Below are 13,819 nucleotides of genomic sequence, written 5' to 3'. Positions count from 1 at the left end.
CATTTTCAGGCATCCACAAATCTCTTTCATGTGCGGCTCCGACTGATTTATTATTGTTTTTTTTTACTCTATTATTTTTGTTATCGATAATTCCAGTAATTTCTTTGCTATCCTGTCCCTTCAGTAGCTGTGTCTCCTGTCTGTGAGTCCGTGGAGATCTTTACAGGATGGTTTCACAGAGGGAAGAGGCCGTTGCCCCCTGCTCACTCTGGAGGGAGAAGGGGGAGGTCATGTGATGCTGCTCTGTGTGTAGCTAGCTAGAGAGCTGTGTCTGTGCAGATCTGTGGATTCAGAAGTGTCCTACACAGAATAGTAAGGTAGGAGATCTACCCAGTTCCCTATCAGTCCCATCATTCCTACACCTCAAGCTGTCTCATACACTTCTCTGCAGCCTCCTCCCCCAGACAGTTTCTACACGGCAGGGAAGCTGTTAACCCTTAGTGCTCACACAGCAAAGACTATAAACTTCATGTAACTTTCTCTGCTGGTTTCTACTAGTTATTCTAGGCTCAATGCTCCTCCAAGTGATAAATCTGCCAGGCTGGTCACTATATGCTATAGATCCTGTATGTACTGTACACACTATACAGAGCTCAGTGGATTTACTTGTAGTAATCTGGTAATTCTGAGTTGCTTTTCACTTTGTTAAGGTTTAGGGGAGGTCAAACTGAGCAGAGAAAAAGCTGCTGTGGTTATAGATATTAACTATTTAGATGTAAAATGAAGACTTTTTTTTACCTCTTTGGCTTCCTCGGGGAAATATCGATGGCAGGACCTGGTGCGGGCATGTCCATGGGGAACATGTCCACCCACATTTCTAATCGACCCTGGAAAAAGCAGAAATCGGAAAATTCTTCATATAAATGTCCCAATTAGGAGGACAATAGTACATCATAATGCAATAAAGTGAATTTCACAAAAAATGAAGTGGACTTTTTTATGTCTCTTCTCCGACCACTTTTGATGACTGTGAGTTGGCCGTGCCTGTGCCAGGGTCTTCTACCCTCTTGTTGAAGTGATCATTGGGGATATCATATCTGAGAAACCCAACCATCAGTACACTTTCCTTTATATCATCACCCAACAGGCAGAGTTTAGGATTTATTTTGGGTCCAATTTACCTGCTCAATTCCTGGTTTGTCTGGGTTGAGGAGTGGCCGAGTCTCTACATGTTCAGGAATCAGCCTACAACCTGCCCGAGGTATCTCCTCCCAGTGATGGAGGACCGAGAGGGCCAAATGCTCATCTGTCTGCTTCTTCTGGCCTGAGATTACAGCAGTGAATTGGTTAAGTATCACAGAAGCTCAGAAATGTCACACAACAATGTCCTCCTGGCCAGAGACTCACCATTCTCATCTTCAATTTCAGTGGGACCAGTGAAGACTCGATTCATGACTTTGACTCGTCCTCCGGGACCAAAATGTGGACCATCAATTTTACCTTCTTTACAGAGTTTGGACAGGATTTGTGTCGGCTTCATGGGATCTCTCCACATGTTATACCCGTGTCTGTAAGAGGGACCAGAGAACAAATAGATGAACCCCAAAACTGGAGCCAAGATTTTTATCTATGGTCTAGTAGTTAAGAAATATAGAAGCAAGTATTTTTGAGAAGACCTGGAGAGCAAAGCCAAAACGCTGGCCATCCATCTGAAGGTCCAAGAATATAATATTAATATGAAAATGTGGTGCCCTTAAAAACTGTGTTCCAGGAACCTCAACACCAGTATCGTAGAGGGTATACACACATGGCATAGGTCTGTGATATCCCACATGTAGCTCGGTGTTTGCTGTAATAACGATTCTCCAGATCAATCTTGGTTTCTCCAATCAAGTCGTCAGTTCCGACCAAGTCCCAGTCATATACTGCGACGGTCAGCATGGACTCCATAGGAAATGTGGCTTCAATGTCAAAGGACCTGGTCACAAAATACAAAGAGACATCATAACTCCTCGCTACGATCTTTCTGGTGGAGATCACAGTACCATGCATGTTCACCTAAATGGAATTGAGATGCAAAACCAGACACAACTTATGGTTAAGAATGGAGGTGGGAGAAGCCATGTTTTGGGGTCATCCCAAAATTCTTTATAACCTTCATGACAACCCCAACCATTCCGCCAGACTCACTTTCCAAATACGGGGTTCAGTTGCTTGGATATGTAATTCTCTTTGTCCTTGATTTCAGTTTTTCCAAGTTTAATGACCACGTAGGGATCGGCCTTTCCATTGATATCAGCGGGATGTAAATCTGTGGCCTAGAAAAAAGGGAATGGTGGTGGATGAAATCTGTACAACCCACACCGGTTCAGAAGAGCATGAGGTCTAGAGTCTAGGCTTCCTGTAATGTCCTAGATTGAAGGGGTGTTCCAACAAATGTTATTGAGAATCACCTATAAGAAGACTGCAGAGAACACAGGGTGGATGAAGAAACAATTAGATGGAGGACTAATATTATTCAATATACTGACCCTGACTACGTACACCCGCACAAGTACGTTCATTGGGTCATTGCTGGGGATGCCTTGGAACATGCCAAAGTTGGGGTCATATCCGGCTTCCTTGGTGATGTCTTCAGGCAGTGGTACCTTGTACACACACATGGAGCCCTGGATGAAGAAGCAAGGCAGAGGTTACATGTATGGATACAGCATAATATACTTCAGCTACACATTATATTACTCCACACTTCATGGCCAGATACTACTGGATTCTCACCTTGAACCTTCCGACTATCCGCTCCTCCTCGCTGACTGTGTCATCGTCATCCCCGATCTTCCCTCGTAACAAGTTGAAGGTGTGCAACCAGTCTTCAAAGTTATCGAACTCCGTCTCCAGCTCCTTGTTGAACACCTAGTATTGTACATGGACGTGGTGGTTCATAGTTATCCACATTAGTGTCCACATGTTCCACCATTTTCTCCATAATGAGGTGGTGGGGAATAAGGATCAAGACATCGGGGAGATCTTTTAGGTAAAACAAAAAACTAACTACACTAAATAGTAAAATATTGGATGTGATTACACGGATGGAAACATCTCCTGATATTTTCCTCAAAAACCACAACTTGCCTTTAGCTCATCGATTTTCTGCTTGTTCTTCTTCTCCGCTTGCTCGGCCTGCAGTTTCTTCTTCTTGTCCTCCTTGGGCACCTTGACCTTTTCCTTGTTCTTCACCTGAGCCTTTGAGCCTTTCATGGGAGATTCATCAATTTTGATCTCTGAGTCACCATACAAGTTGGAGGTGGAGATGGAAGGAACCAACAACACGAGACACTCAACCACGATGAGCATGAAAGTTGACGGATAGTTGGTGGCGTGGGTGGCCTTTGACCTCCCGCGCCGGCTATCAAGCTTCCAAATCCATGTATATTTCTACTTCCTACATGAATAGCACACTGAGGTCCGATGAGAGGTCATCAAACCACCGATGAAATAATACATGTATTGTGGAAGCCATTGTACTTACCAAGAACACTCTAGACTACACTGCAAATCTACATCACACAGATGGACAACGGCCCAAACACGGCATCATTGCACCAGGACTTTCTCACATTGGTATCTGATTCTAGGTGTTGATGGAACTGGTGGGATTGTTCCTTAGTGCATTGACTTATTAGAGCCTCGACTATCATCTACTGAATATCTGACCTTCCCTGGTACCATAGGAAATACCATACGAAGCTAAAGTGCTGATCCAGGAGAAGTCATTAACATCATATAATAAAATATTGTCTCTTCGAAGACTGTGAACATTTTCTGGGCTACAAAAGCAATACTGCATGGTGGCCACTACAGGGGGTGCGGTTTCTGGCTAATAAGGCGGTTTCCTATGTAAGGAACCGGTTCTATGGAATCTATATTACCTAATAGGCACATGGCCATATTATAGGTATGTGTTATGGTCATAGAAGTCAGTAGTTCCTTCTAAATATCCATATTCTCCAATTCCATACAGTAGTTATGGATTGTAATGGAGTTTATGTGGGATTATGGAGAATTATGGAGATGACACATCAAGTCCATACTTCTCGATAAGCTCCGAGCACACGGCTCTACTCTATATATGAGACCTTCATGAAGGTGCAGATAGGATTAGATTTTTCTATACAAGGTTTTGGAGATAGTTCCAAGGTCTTTGTGGGCCAAGACCAAAGCCAACTTTCATTGCTGTAAAACATGGAGATGGAGTGAAGGTAGGAACAGGTAGAGGACAACAGCACTTCCCACCCGCCCGCTCATGCATGGTCATCTCATACCTTCTGTATTCATGTTTCTGACCAACCCCCTCCCTCCCAAATTTTTATTTTTACAGAAAAGTCTATTTTAGCTTATTCTTGGCTTCTAATAATGACAGAAACGTGTCCCACAAAACATCTCTCCTCCAGCAATTACCCTCCGCGATCTCCATCTCCTCCTTCTCCTCGGCTTCGGCTGCTGCCGCCTCCTGTTGTCGCAGTTGCTGGATAGAAGCAAGAAAACAAAAACTAAGGCTATATTCACACTGCCGTTGCCCGCCCGTACCGTACCGCAGCGGGCAACGGCAGTGCACGGGGAGAGGAGGAGGAGGTGAGCGCAGCTCACCCGCACCCCTCTCCCCTGTCCTATCTTTTTCCCAGGTACGGAGCGGTACAGTGCTGCACGTGTGCTGCACCGTACCGCTCCCGTAGGGCGCCGTGCGCCCATTGCCGTCTATGGAGGACGTATATCGGCCGTATATACGTCGGCCGTATATATGTCCTCCATACGGTCGTGTGATTGTAGCCTTAAGAAGACACTTCTACAGGGTCCAATAACCAGGCGGAGCATAGACAGTCAGATATAAGTCACCTCTTTAAGGGTCTCGATGGAGGCGAAGTACTTGGACCACCAGTCCAGCATGCTCTCATCAGGCTCCTCCTCTTCTATCTCTTCGCCTTTCTTCTTTTTCTTCTTCTTTTCCTTCTCTTCCTCGTTCTATGTTACAGAAGTGATGTAGTATTAGTCTCACTGTCATAGAGCTACCAATGCCAAGCGGCTGCCCTGATGCCATAAAGCCCAAAGACATGGGTCGTCCATAGTCCAAGCTCATCTGATTTCACATAGTTGAACCATTTGTATAATGGGAGGGGGGTGTATGGGGAGATAATAGTGATTGTACCCAGAGCCAGAATTTGGGTTACAATAAAAGGTATTGGCACATGCGCTTCTTTCTGTGACCATTGTTGGCCCCATCTACTCCACAGTCTGATTGGCCGAGCACAACAGGTGACTATCACGTACAGTGACGTTGTATCTACCGCACAGTCTCATTGGCCAGGCACAACAGGTGACTATCGCATACAGTGACGTTGTATCTACTTGACAGTCTGATTGGCCGAGCACAACAGGTGACTATCGCATACAGTGACGCTGTATATACCCCACGGTGCGCAGACGGTCAGCACTTACCACATCGACCTTAACCACTGCGTCAGAGTTCTGTCACACAGAGATGGAGGGAGATGGAAAATAAAAGACACGATGATTACTGACACATTGTAACGACTATGGCAGACAGCAATACATGGTGAAGCACCGTACACAGGGAGCGGATGCAGAACAGCTACATGTTATAAATCCTGTAATTCTCCACTTTCCAGAAAATATCAATGGAAAATTGAATTACAGAGGAGGACAACGAGGATTAGGACAGAAGAGCCGGAATGATCTCATGAGGGATGATGTGGATTAACATGTACTGCAGTCCCTCATGGGCAGGGCTTTCTCTATAGGGGAGGGTCTATAATCCTGAGGGGCGGACTTTCTCTTTTCCTTGGGGACAGTCTATTACAGTCCAATACACAACAAAGGAGGGGCCTGGGGAGGGTCTGGTATATAGGAAGTATACAGAGGGGGAAGGGTCTTATATACAGGAAGTATACAGAAGGGGAAGGATCTGATATACAGGAAGTATACAGAAGGGGGAGGGTCTGGTATATAGGAAGTATACAGAAGGGGAAGGGTCTGATATACAGGAAGTATACAGAAGGGGGAGGGTCTGGTATATAGGAAGTATACAGAAGGGGAAGGGTCTGATATACAGGAAGTATACAGAAGGGGGAGGGTCTGGTATATAGGAAGTATACAGAAGAGGAAGGGTCTGATATACAGGAAGTATATAGAAGAGGAAGGGTCTGGCACACAGAAAGTATACAGAAGGGGAAGGGTCTGGTATATAGGAAGTATACAGAAGGGGAAGGGTCTGATATATAGGAAGTATACAGAAGGGGAAAGGTCTGGTATACAGGAAGTATACAGAAGGGGAAGAGTCTGATGTATAGGAAGTATACAGAAGGGGAAGGTCTGATATATAGAAAGTATAAAGCAGGGGGAGGGTCTGATATACAGGAAGTATACAGAAGGGGAAGGGTCTGATGTATAGGAAGTATACAGAAGGGGAAGGTCTGATATATAGAAAGTATAAAGCAGGGGGAGGGTCTGATATACAGGAAGTATACAGAAGGGGAAGGGTCTGATATATAGGAAGTATACAGAAGGGGAAGGGTCTGGTATACAGGAAGTATATAGAAGGGGAAGGGTCTGGCATACAGGAAGTATATAGAAGGGGAAGGGTCTGGTATACAGGAAGATTACAGAAGGGGGAGGGTCTGGCATAGAGGCAAGGGGTAGAACAGATAGGAAATACTGGGTCAGGTTTATCAGTAGTAGTGAAGTCTGTACTTTGTGCAGTTGCCTCTGGAGTGTGCAGGGGGCGCCATATTATTGTATATTAGAGCACAGACTTTAATAAGAAGAGAATATTGATGAATGGATCTTCAATAATCCAGCGCCCCCTGCACTACTCGGGAAGTGGGCACCACTTAACATTAAAATTCTATCGAGTCGCTGTATTAAATGTGTCGCAAACTCAGGCTAAGCAGTAACTCGCCCCTTTAGGTGCTGAATTTTTCTGTCTTGTCGGACACAAAACTGGCGCAGACACTTTAGAAAGACATGCACAAGCTCCAGGGACGTTATTTTCAGTGCAATGTCCTGCATTCTATTAATATAAAGGTCAAGGCTTTGACCTTCTGGGGTAAAGCTCTACTCACCGCCTCTAGTTTCACCATAGTTTCCATCTTCTTGATGGGCACCTCGGGTTCCATGTTGACGACTATTTCACCTGTGGGGCGAGAGTAGGGCCCTCCGTTTGCCATTGCCATATAGCCATTCATCAATTTAGCTGGACAGAGGACAGAAAAGGACAGAAAGACAGGACAGACTCAAGACGAGAAGTCACAAAGCGTCAAGTCATAGATGGCAGTGAGGAGGAATGGAATGAAGAGGAAGCTGGACCGGTGGTGGAAATGATGAGTCAAGAGTGGAAGATTCTGGTTACTGGAAGACCTCTACCAATGAGATGCACCATGACATACATAGATAAGGTGTAGTGTATATAGGAATGTACTTGTTTAGATGTAGTACCACCCCCAGCCACATGGTGCGCTGTTACAGAGATGTTCCTAGTCAGCCACCACCTTTTTCTAATTATTTAGTTAAACGTGATCCTCCAGCCATCTCCAAACTTTATATAATGCACTAAAATAAAACGTTATAACCGCTATATACAAGTTATAGATGTATAGATATATGCATGTGATAGACTTACCTGCTGTATTCCACTGCTGAGACTTCTTATCCGGAGGTCGATAGATAAATTTGCGCAATGAGCTGACGGCGTGAGACCCAACCAGGGTATATCTACCGAACGCCCGGCAGTCCACCACCCGGATGTTCAGGGGCGGGTGAAGCAGCTCGTTCTCAGGGAGGTCCTGAGGAGACAATGGAAGGAAGTTACTATTGAGTCAATGGAAGATGAGATGAAGATCTATGCAATGTCCACTTACCACCTCAAACCATTTCACTAAAGTGCTGAAGTTTGGGTTTTTCTTGTAGTTCTGGATGAGGGCCGACTGGACGCCTTTTCCAGCACATTCAATGTCCACGCGTGGTCGGTCCACTTGAGCAAGGTTGACTCTCTTGAGGTCTCGGAGACCCCAGAAGAGGATCTAGAAGCAGATAATGTTGTGGGCTGCTTGAGTCTCTAGTTTGATTAATCGGTACAAATTGTGATCCATTTATATATAAAATCTACGCATTACTTGTTTTTAAAGACAGTCTTGATAGGTAAGTGGTGATGGTTAAAGGAAATCACCAGGATGAAGGATTGCAAACCAAGCACTGACGTTCTGGTGTGTGCCCCCTCTGGCAGGATCTGCTCTTCTTTTAGCTTCTTATGCCCGGGTTTTACAAAAAAAAAATTAAAGTTTTTTTTTAATTATGCAAATGAGGGGGCTCCACATTCCACAGGTGTTAATGGTGACTAGTGCCACTCAGGCTAATTTGCATAATATTCAAAGCCTTTAAAAAACCCTGGCATAGGAAGCTTAAAGGGGTATTCCACGAATCAGCATAATTCATATACAAATGGGTCCTTAAAATATAATCTTTTATGTAATTAGTTGTTATTTCAAATTTTGCTCCCGTTAGCAGAAAAAAGACATAGACTGTAATGAAGAATTAAAATGCTACTGGCCCTTTAATCAGTCCGTTATACACAGGACATAAGATGGCCGCTGGTCACATGTCCACATCACATGTCCTGCAGCTGCCTGGGCCGGTCATGTGATCACCACTACGTTTGGCTGTAGTCGGTTGGTTGCAGTGCACCCAGTATGGCCAATGTTACACATCATTACTATGGTAACGGAGCAAGAAAGTCTGTTATATCATCACTGGGAGCAGAGCATAAGAGGGAGGAGGAGTTACTGAGAACTAAAGGATCATGGGACTTGTAGTTTCCAGTTTCCAGCCATCTTGGTGATAACTTTACCATAACACTTTGTGAATTATAAAATCAAACTATTTAAGCTCCTTTTTGTGACTAATGACATTAAGTTTTGTTACAATCATTTTTTTATAGCATCATGGGTTTTTGTATCAGACGTTCATATTCCCGGAATACCCATTTAAAGTAGAGCAGATCCTGTCAGAGGGGACATAGACCCGTATGTCAGTGCTTGGAGGTAGATGTCTAAGTCTAAAGTCAAGGACGTAACTCATGGTCAGAGGTATCTGTCTGGAGATCACAACACAGAAAAACGTATAAAACTTCTACATACCTCTACCCTGTATTTGCTCAGAACAGGTGTGATTCCCATTGGGACTGGAAGAATTGGTCCTCTCTCCATGTCTGTGGGTCCATCGATAGCTGGAAGGTCCGATTTACCAGCTGGACCAATCTACAGCACACAGAACATACAAACTGTTAGACTCATAAAACTTAATCTGCTCCTCTACGGTACTTAAACGATTTATAACAAACTTTGACATGTTATTGGCTAAAGTACTGGACGAGGTGAGTGCTGAGTCCTTTCTGTTCGGATCTTCTTGGCTTAATCTGAAGGTTTATCTGATCTATTGGGCCCATTGTCCACTCTTATGTCAGAGTCCAGTTTTCGGTTTGCTAACTCAACCTCAAGTCAAAGCCAACATGCAAAATACACTTGCAATCATCATGAGGACCTCCAAGAAATCCATACCTGGAGTAGCTCAAAGGCCGCCAACAGGTCTCCTGCAGTTGAGTTTCCACGATATATCTGGTAATACTCCAATTGTGGTGGGAACCTGGGTGGACAATACCTTTCATCTGCCATTTTTACCACTGGTTTAGCAAAAGTCCTGCCCATAAAGTCGGCCTTGCCCTGGAAAACAATATTGGGGTCTTGAAATCCATAATGACAACCATCCACCAAGACGGTCACATCACACCATCCATATATCAGTAAATTATTGGAGACTATGGGGTGTTAACCTCTGTTAGTAGACCTACGTGAGAAGGTTCTTACCACCGTGTCCTGATCATAGATCTCAATCACTATGATGGGTGGATCATCTCGCATCTCATTTGCTTCTCCATAGAGCTCCACGTTGTCGAAAACCAGTAACTGGTCCCACGTGGGGCAGAGCGTCTCATTGAGCACCTGAGGAGGAAACACAATGTGAATGTATCACCAAGGATTTATCAGCTGTCCTCTCCACCCAAACCATCAGGATTAAGTCTTGTAGACCAGGTCTGGACTCACCTCTGTGCACTGGCTCTGAGTGTTAAAGAAGACTCTGGCGAAAGGGTCAGAGAGGCCACTGCTATCGGCAGCGAATAAGCTACGAGCTTGGTACATGTGCGCCCGCAACTGGAACACTTGCTTCTCTGGGAGACAAGCAGAAAGGTGCAAGGTGAGAGGGAGAGAGAAAAGACCAAAGGTGGAGATGAACAAGACCTATAGCAAAAGTGGACTCAAGCTCGTACCAATCCCAATTATCACCATCAGTGATTGGAGTCCTTATCTTCTCATCCCATAATCCAGAGAATCTTACTATGGCATTCAAGTTGGTTTCCTCATCATTGCAAAGAAGATGAAGCCATTTTTAACACCAGCCATGGTTAAGGGGTTTGAGAAATCTAAGCTCCTCATATAGACCAAGTCTTAGTTTTACAGGTTACCATAAATTCAATTGGCTACGTTTTGGCTACCACCAACCGTGTAGAACATCTTAGTATCAGTGCTTACTTGTGTAGCTGAGGCTGATTGGAGGGAAGCATTGTAACCCTGGTCCCTTCACCGCTTTGATCTCTTCAAATCCACAAGGAAGACCACATAGGAAATCCTTCCTCTGTTTGTTGAGTCCCAGCCACATGTAGACCTCCATCTTGGCCTGTACCGTCCACCCAGCTGGGCCGAACCCTCGTTTACCGGGCAACTGTATGGCAGGAAAGATTGTGCATGATATGTTCCTCCACAGATGGAGCAGCAACTTTCAGAACTTCACCAGATGGCCACACGAGTCCTACCTCATCTAGAAGACATCACTTACCTTAAGGAAGACACACTTGACTTTCCCACAATCCTTTCCGGTCTCCTCATCCACAATGGAGTAGAGGATGTCTTTGGAGGGAATGCGGGCGTAGGCGATGCGTTTATTATTACTCAGCATCCAGATGAAGACGTCGGGGATACTGTGCTGGGGCTGCGGAGTGGAGAAGACAAACCAAAGCCATAAGCCTTGGAAGTTTGGAAAGAACCAGAGTAATGTATATATTTATCTATGGTTATAGGGAGGCAATGCTTATATGGTTCTGGTCTTCCATCCTCTTGGAGGAAGTAAGAGCCACATTATTAATCATTGTCTTCCATTATCACTAATGCGTGTTGGGGGTGCGGGTCCCCAATGGTCTAGGACAGTGATGGCGAACCTTTTGGAGACAGAGTGCCCAAGCTACAACCAAAAACCACTTATATGTCGCAAAGTGCCAACATTACAACTTAAGCAGTAACTTATTGATCCTTGCTGTATCACAGGTTTTAATCGTATTGGCGTCCTGAGTTCACCAATACAATAGAAAGATGATGGAGAAATTTGGATTGTAGCTTCCCTCCAGGGTCCCCTGAAGAGGAAGAATCAGAGGACCCAGAGCAGTAGCTCCGACAATAATCCATCTCTGTCCGCACCTTCTTGCTCCTCCTGTAGTCCTGGCAGCCAAGCGTTGAGCATGGCCCATCCTGGGCTGTCTTGGATCACAGGAGAAAGCCTTGAGTCCTAGCTGGCAAACTCTCTGTTGGGGTAAAGGTCTGGGTGCCCACAGAAAGGGCTCTGAGTGCCAGATCTGGCACCCGTGCCATAGGTTTGCCACCACTGGTCTAGGAGGAGACCACAAAAAGTCCTGTCTTAAAATGTCTTGTGTATTCAGTGTCTATAATATCCCACCTCGTCTGCCAGGAAGCGCAGCTTGTGCAGGAAGTTCTGGACCAGTTTCAGCTTATCCTTCACTGTGTTCTTCTTCACCTGGGACCTCATGGTCTTGGCCTGTGTCCCCATGTTTTCCTTCAAACATAAAGATAAGTGTAAGAACTCAGCAGAAGTGACACAGATACAGTGACGGAGACGCCATGAGCGGGTGGTTACCAGTTCTCGCATGCAGGATTTCAGCCTCTCCCGGTCAAGTCTGGTCCGACCGTTCTGATTCTGGTCCTTGTTCGCCAGGGTGACGAAGCGGCTGGAGAGAGATGACATGAAGCCGTTATATGAATCGTATCACATAGAGATGGTGGGTGGAACAAAGACTATACACCATGCAGGGCAATGGAGTAACAGAGGGGAACGCCAAAGCACAGAGAAGGACCATCCAAAGGAACCACTTTTTTGGACAACTAGGAGTCAGAGGTCACTGTATTATTTTCAATTCCATGAAGCGTTCTGCTCACAAATCTCCACAAGTAGAACATGGCCCTGATGAAGACCACTTCAAGACCACACCAACCGTTTCCTCAGACACACGTATGGACACAATGGGGGTCATTTACTAAGGGCCCGAATTGCGTTTTTCCAACGGGTTACACAAATATTTCTGGTTTGTGACGATTTTCCCTGAATTGACCCGGAATTTTGGAGCACACGACCAGATTGTGGCGCCGGCTTGCATGCGGCAGAAATGGGGGGGCAGGCCGTCAGACAACCCGACGGATTCGGACAACGCGCGGGATTTAAGATTTAGAAATGTGTCACAAGAAAAGCACTTACAAGCACTGGGAAGAAGAAGGTGAACTCCGGCGGACCTCGGCGCAGAAGCGATGGATGCAGGAACTTGGGAGCACGACCGAATCCTCAACGGACAATGCACCGCGGGATCGCAACAGGACCGGGTAATTAAATCTGCCCCAATCTTGAAAACAGACCCCATACTAAGAGGTCCACCACTGCCTACATTCAGATCCCAGAACAGACTACGCCTTAATACGGATAAGGATGCCAGGCTACACACCTCCGTAATAACCGATTGAGACCACAAACCCAGAGACAGATATATAAACCATATAAAAGACTATAGACCGGACCCTTTAAAGCACCTTCTAGACCCCAGGCCCTATTATGCCCTAATACAGACCCTAGACAATGTTATAGACCAAACATGTAGCTACAGACACCACAGGAGGTAAAGTACTGGGGTCGGGACAGTGTCCGCATCTCTGTCTGCGGTGGATGAGACGGCCGGAGCTTTTCTGGTCTTAGAATGATACAATAATCCTGGGAGTGATTGTACAATGTATGGAGGATCTATACGAGGGGCTGGGGGCTCCTTTACAATCTTCCTCGGACCCCAGGACTTTATGGATTTGGAGGGTCACAATCAATGAACTTCTATATAAAAACATCTTATTTTGCTGGAATCTCGTATGGTTTACAATCTTAGGAATAATTATTACAATAAATCTGTCCTTGGAGGTGACGCAGTGACAATCCTCGGCACTCGGCTGCCCCCGGGGCTCGGGATACATGAATGATTTATAGCGGCTTTTATTGGGTCTCGTGTAATCATTTCACATGTCCTGGAGCTATTTACAAGGTGTAACTTATAGAATTCACCGATCTCGTAATTCCCTTCTACACGATCCCCAGAGGTCATGTCGTCCTCCAATTATATCTGTATGACCCCTAGGGGGCGGTGCAGGAACCTCATAACCTATAACTGTCCTTATAATTATATCTGTATGACCCCTAGGGGGCAGTGCAGGAACCTCATAACCTATAACTGTCCTTATAATTATATCTGTATGACCCCTAGGGGGCAGTGCAGGAACCTCATAACCTATAACTGTCCTTATAATTATATCTGTATGACCCCTAGGGGGCGGTGCAGGAACCTCATAACCTATAACTGTCCTTATAATTATATCTGTATGACCCCTAGGGGGCGGTGCAGGAACCTCATAACCTATAACTGTCCTTATAATTATAT

The 13,819-nt window shown here is 45.3% G+C and overlaps 1 protein-coding gene across 18 annotated transcripts in view; it reads right to left on the bottom strand.

The window, feature by feature from the left end:
- Nucleotides 1-13,819, bottom strand: part of OTOF (otoferlin) — a 210,497-nt gene that overhangs the window by 14,579 nt on the left and 182,099 nt on the right. For 8 of the 18 annotated variants that reach the window (XM_072131852.1, XM_072131853.1, XM_072131838.1 and 5 more), the window contains 22 exons: nucleotides 11,989-12,079; nucleotides 11,791-11,907; nucleotides 10,900-11,052; nucleotides 10,596-10,785; nucleotides 10,110-10,234; nucleotides 9,873-10,007; nucleotides 9,567-9,728; nucleotides 9,147-9,266; nucleotides 7,872-8,033; nucleotides 7,634-7,796; nucleotides 7,077-7,207; nucleotides 5,434-5,463; nucleotides 4,834-4,959; nucleotides 4,399-4,465; nucleotides 3,073-3,221; nucleotides 2,719-2,853; nucleotides 2,472-2,609; nucleotides 2,131-2,258; nucleotides 1,748-1,918; nucleotides 1,348-1,508; nucleotides 1,122-1,264; nucleotides 739-827 (listed from right to left, as the gene is read on the bottom strand). In XM_072131852.1, coding sequence (XP_071987953.1) covers nucleotides 739-827; nucleotides 1,122-1,264; nucleotides 1,348-1,508; nucleotides 1,748-1,918; nucleotides 2,131-2,258; nucleotides 2,472-2,609; nucleotides 2,719-2,853; nucleotides 3,073-3,221; nucleotides 4,399-4,465; nucleotides 4,834-4,959; nucleotides 5,434-5,463; nucleotides 7,077-7,207; nucleotides 7,634-7,796; nucleotides 7,872-8,033; nucleotides 9,147-9,266; nucleotides 9,567-9,728; nucleotides 9,873-10,007; nucleotides 10,110-10,234; nucleotides 10,596-10,785; nucleotides 10,900-11,052; nucleotides 11,791-11,907; nucleotides 11,989-12,079 — 2,886 coding nt within the window. The remainder of the gene's footprint in view (nucleotides 1-738; nucleotides 828-1,121; nucleotides 1,265-1,347; nucleotides 1,509-1,747; nucleotides 1,919-2,130; nucleotides 2,259-2,471; nucleotides 2,610-2,718; nucleotides 2,854-3,072; nucleotides 3,222-4,398; nucleotides 4,466-4,833; nucleotides 4,960-5,433; nucleotides 5,464-7,076; nucleotides 7,208-7,633; nucleotides 7,797-7,871; nucleotides 8,034-9,146; nucleotides 9,267-9,566; nucleotides 9,729-9,872; nucleotides 10,008-10,109; nucleotides 10,235-10,595; nucleotides 10,786-10,899; nucleotides 11,053-11,790; nucleotides 11,908-11,988; nucleotides 12,080-13,819) is intronic. The other 10 variants (XM_072131843.1, XM_072131846.1, XM_072131845.1 and 7 more) reach the window with 5 other exon arrangements.

Source organism: Engystomops pustulosus, unplaced genomic scaffold (assembly GCF_040894005.1).
Source record: "Engystomops pustulosus unplaced genomic scaffold, aEngPut4.maternal MAT_SCAFFOLD_154, whole genome shotgun sequence".
Classification (NCBI taxonomy): Eukaryota; Metazoa; Chordata; class Amphibia; order Anura; family Leptodactylidae; genus Engystomops; species Engystomops pustulosus.
This window is presented reverse-complemented; position numbering and strand designations above follow the sequence as displayed.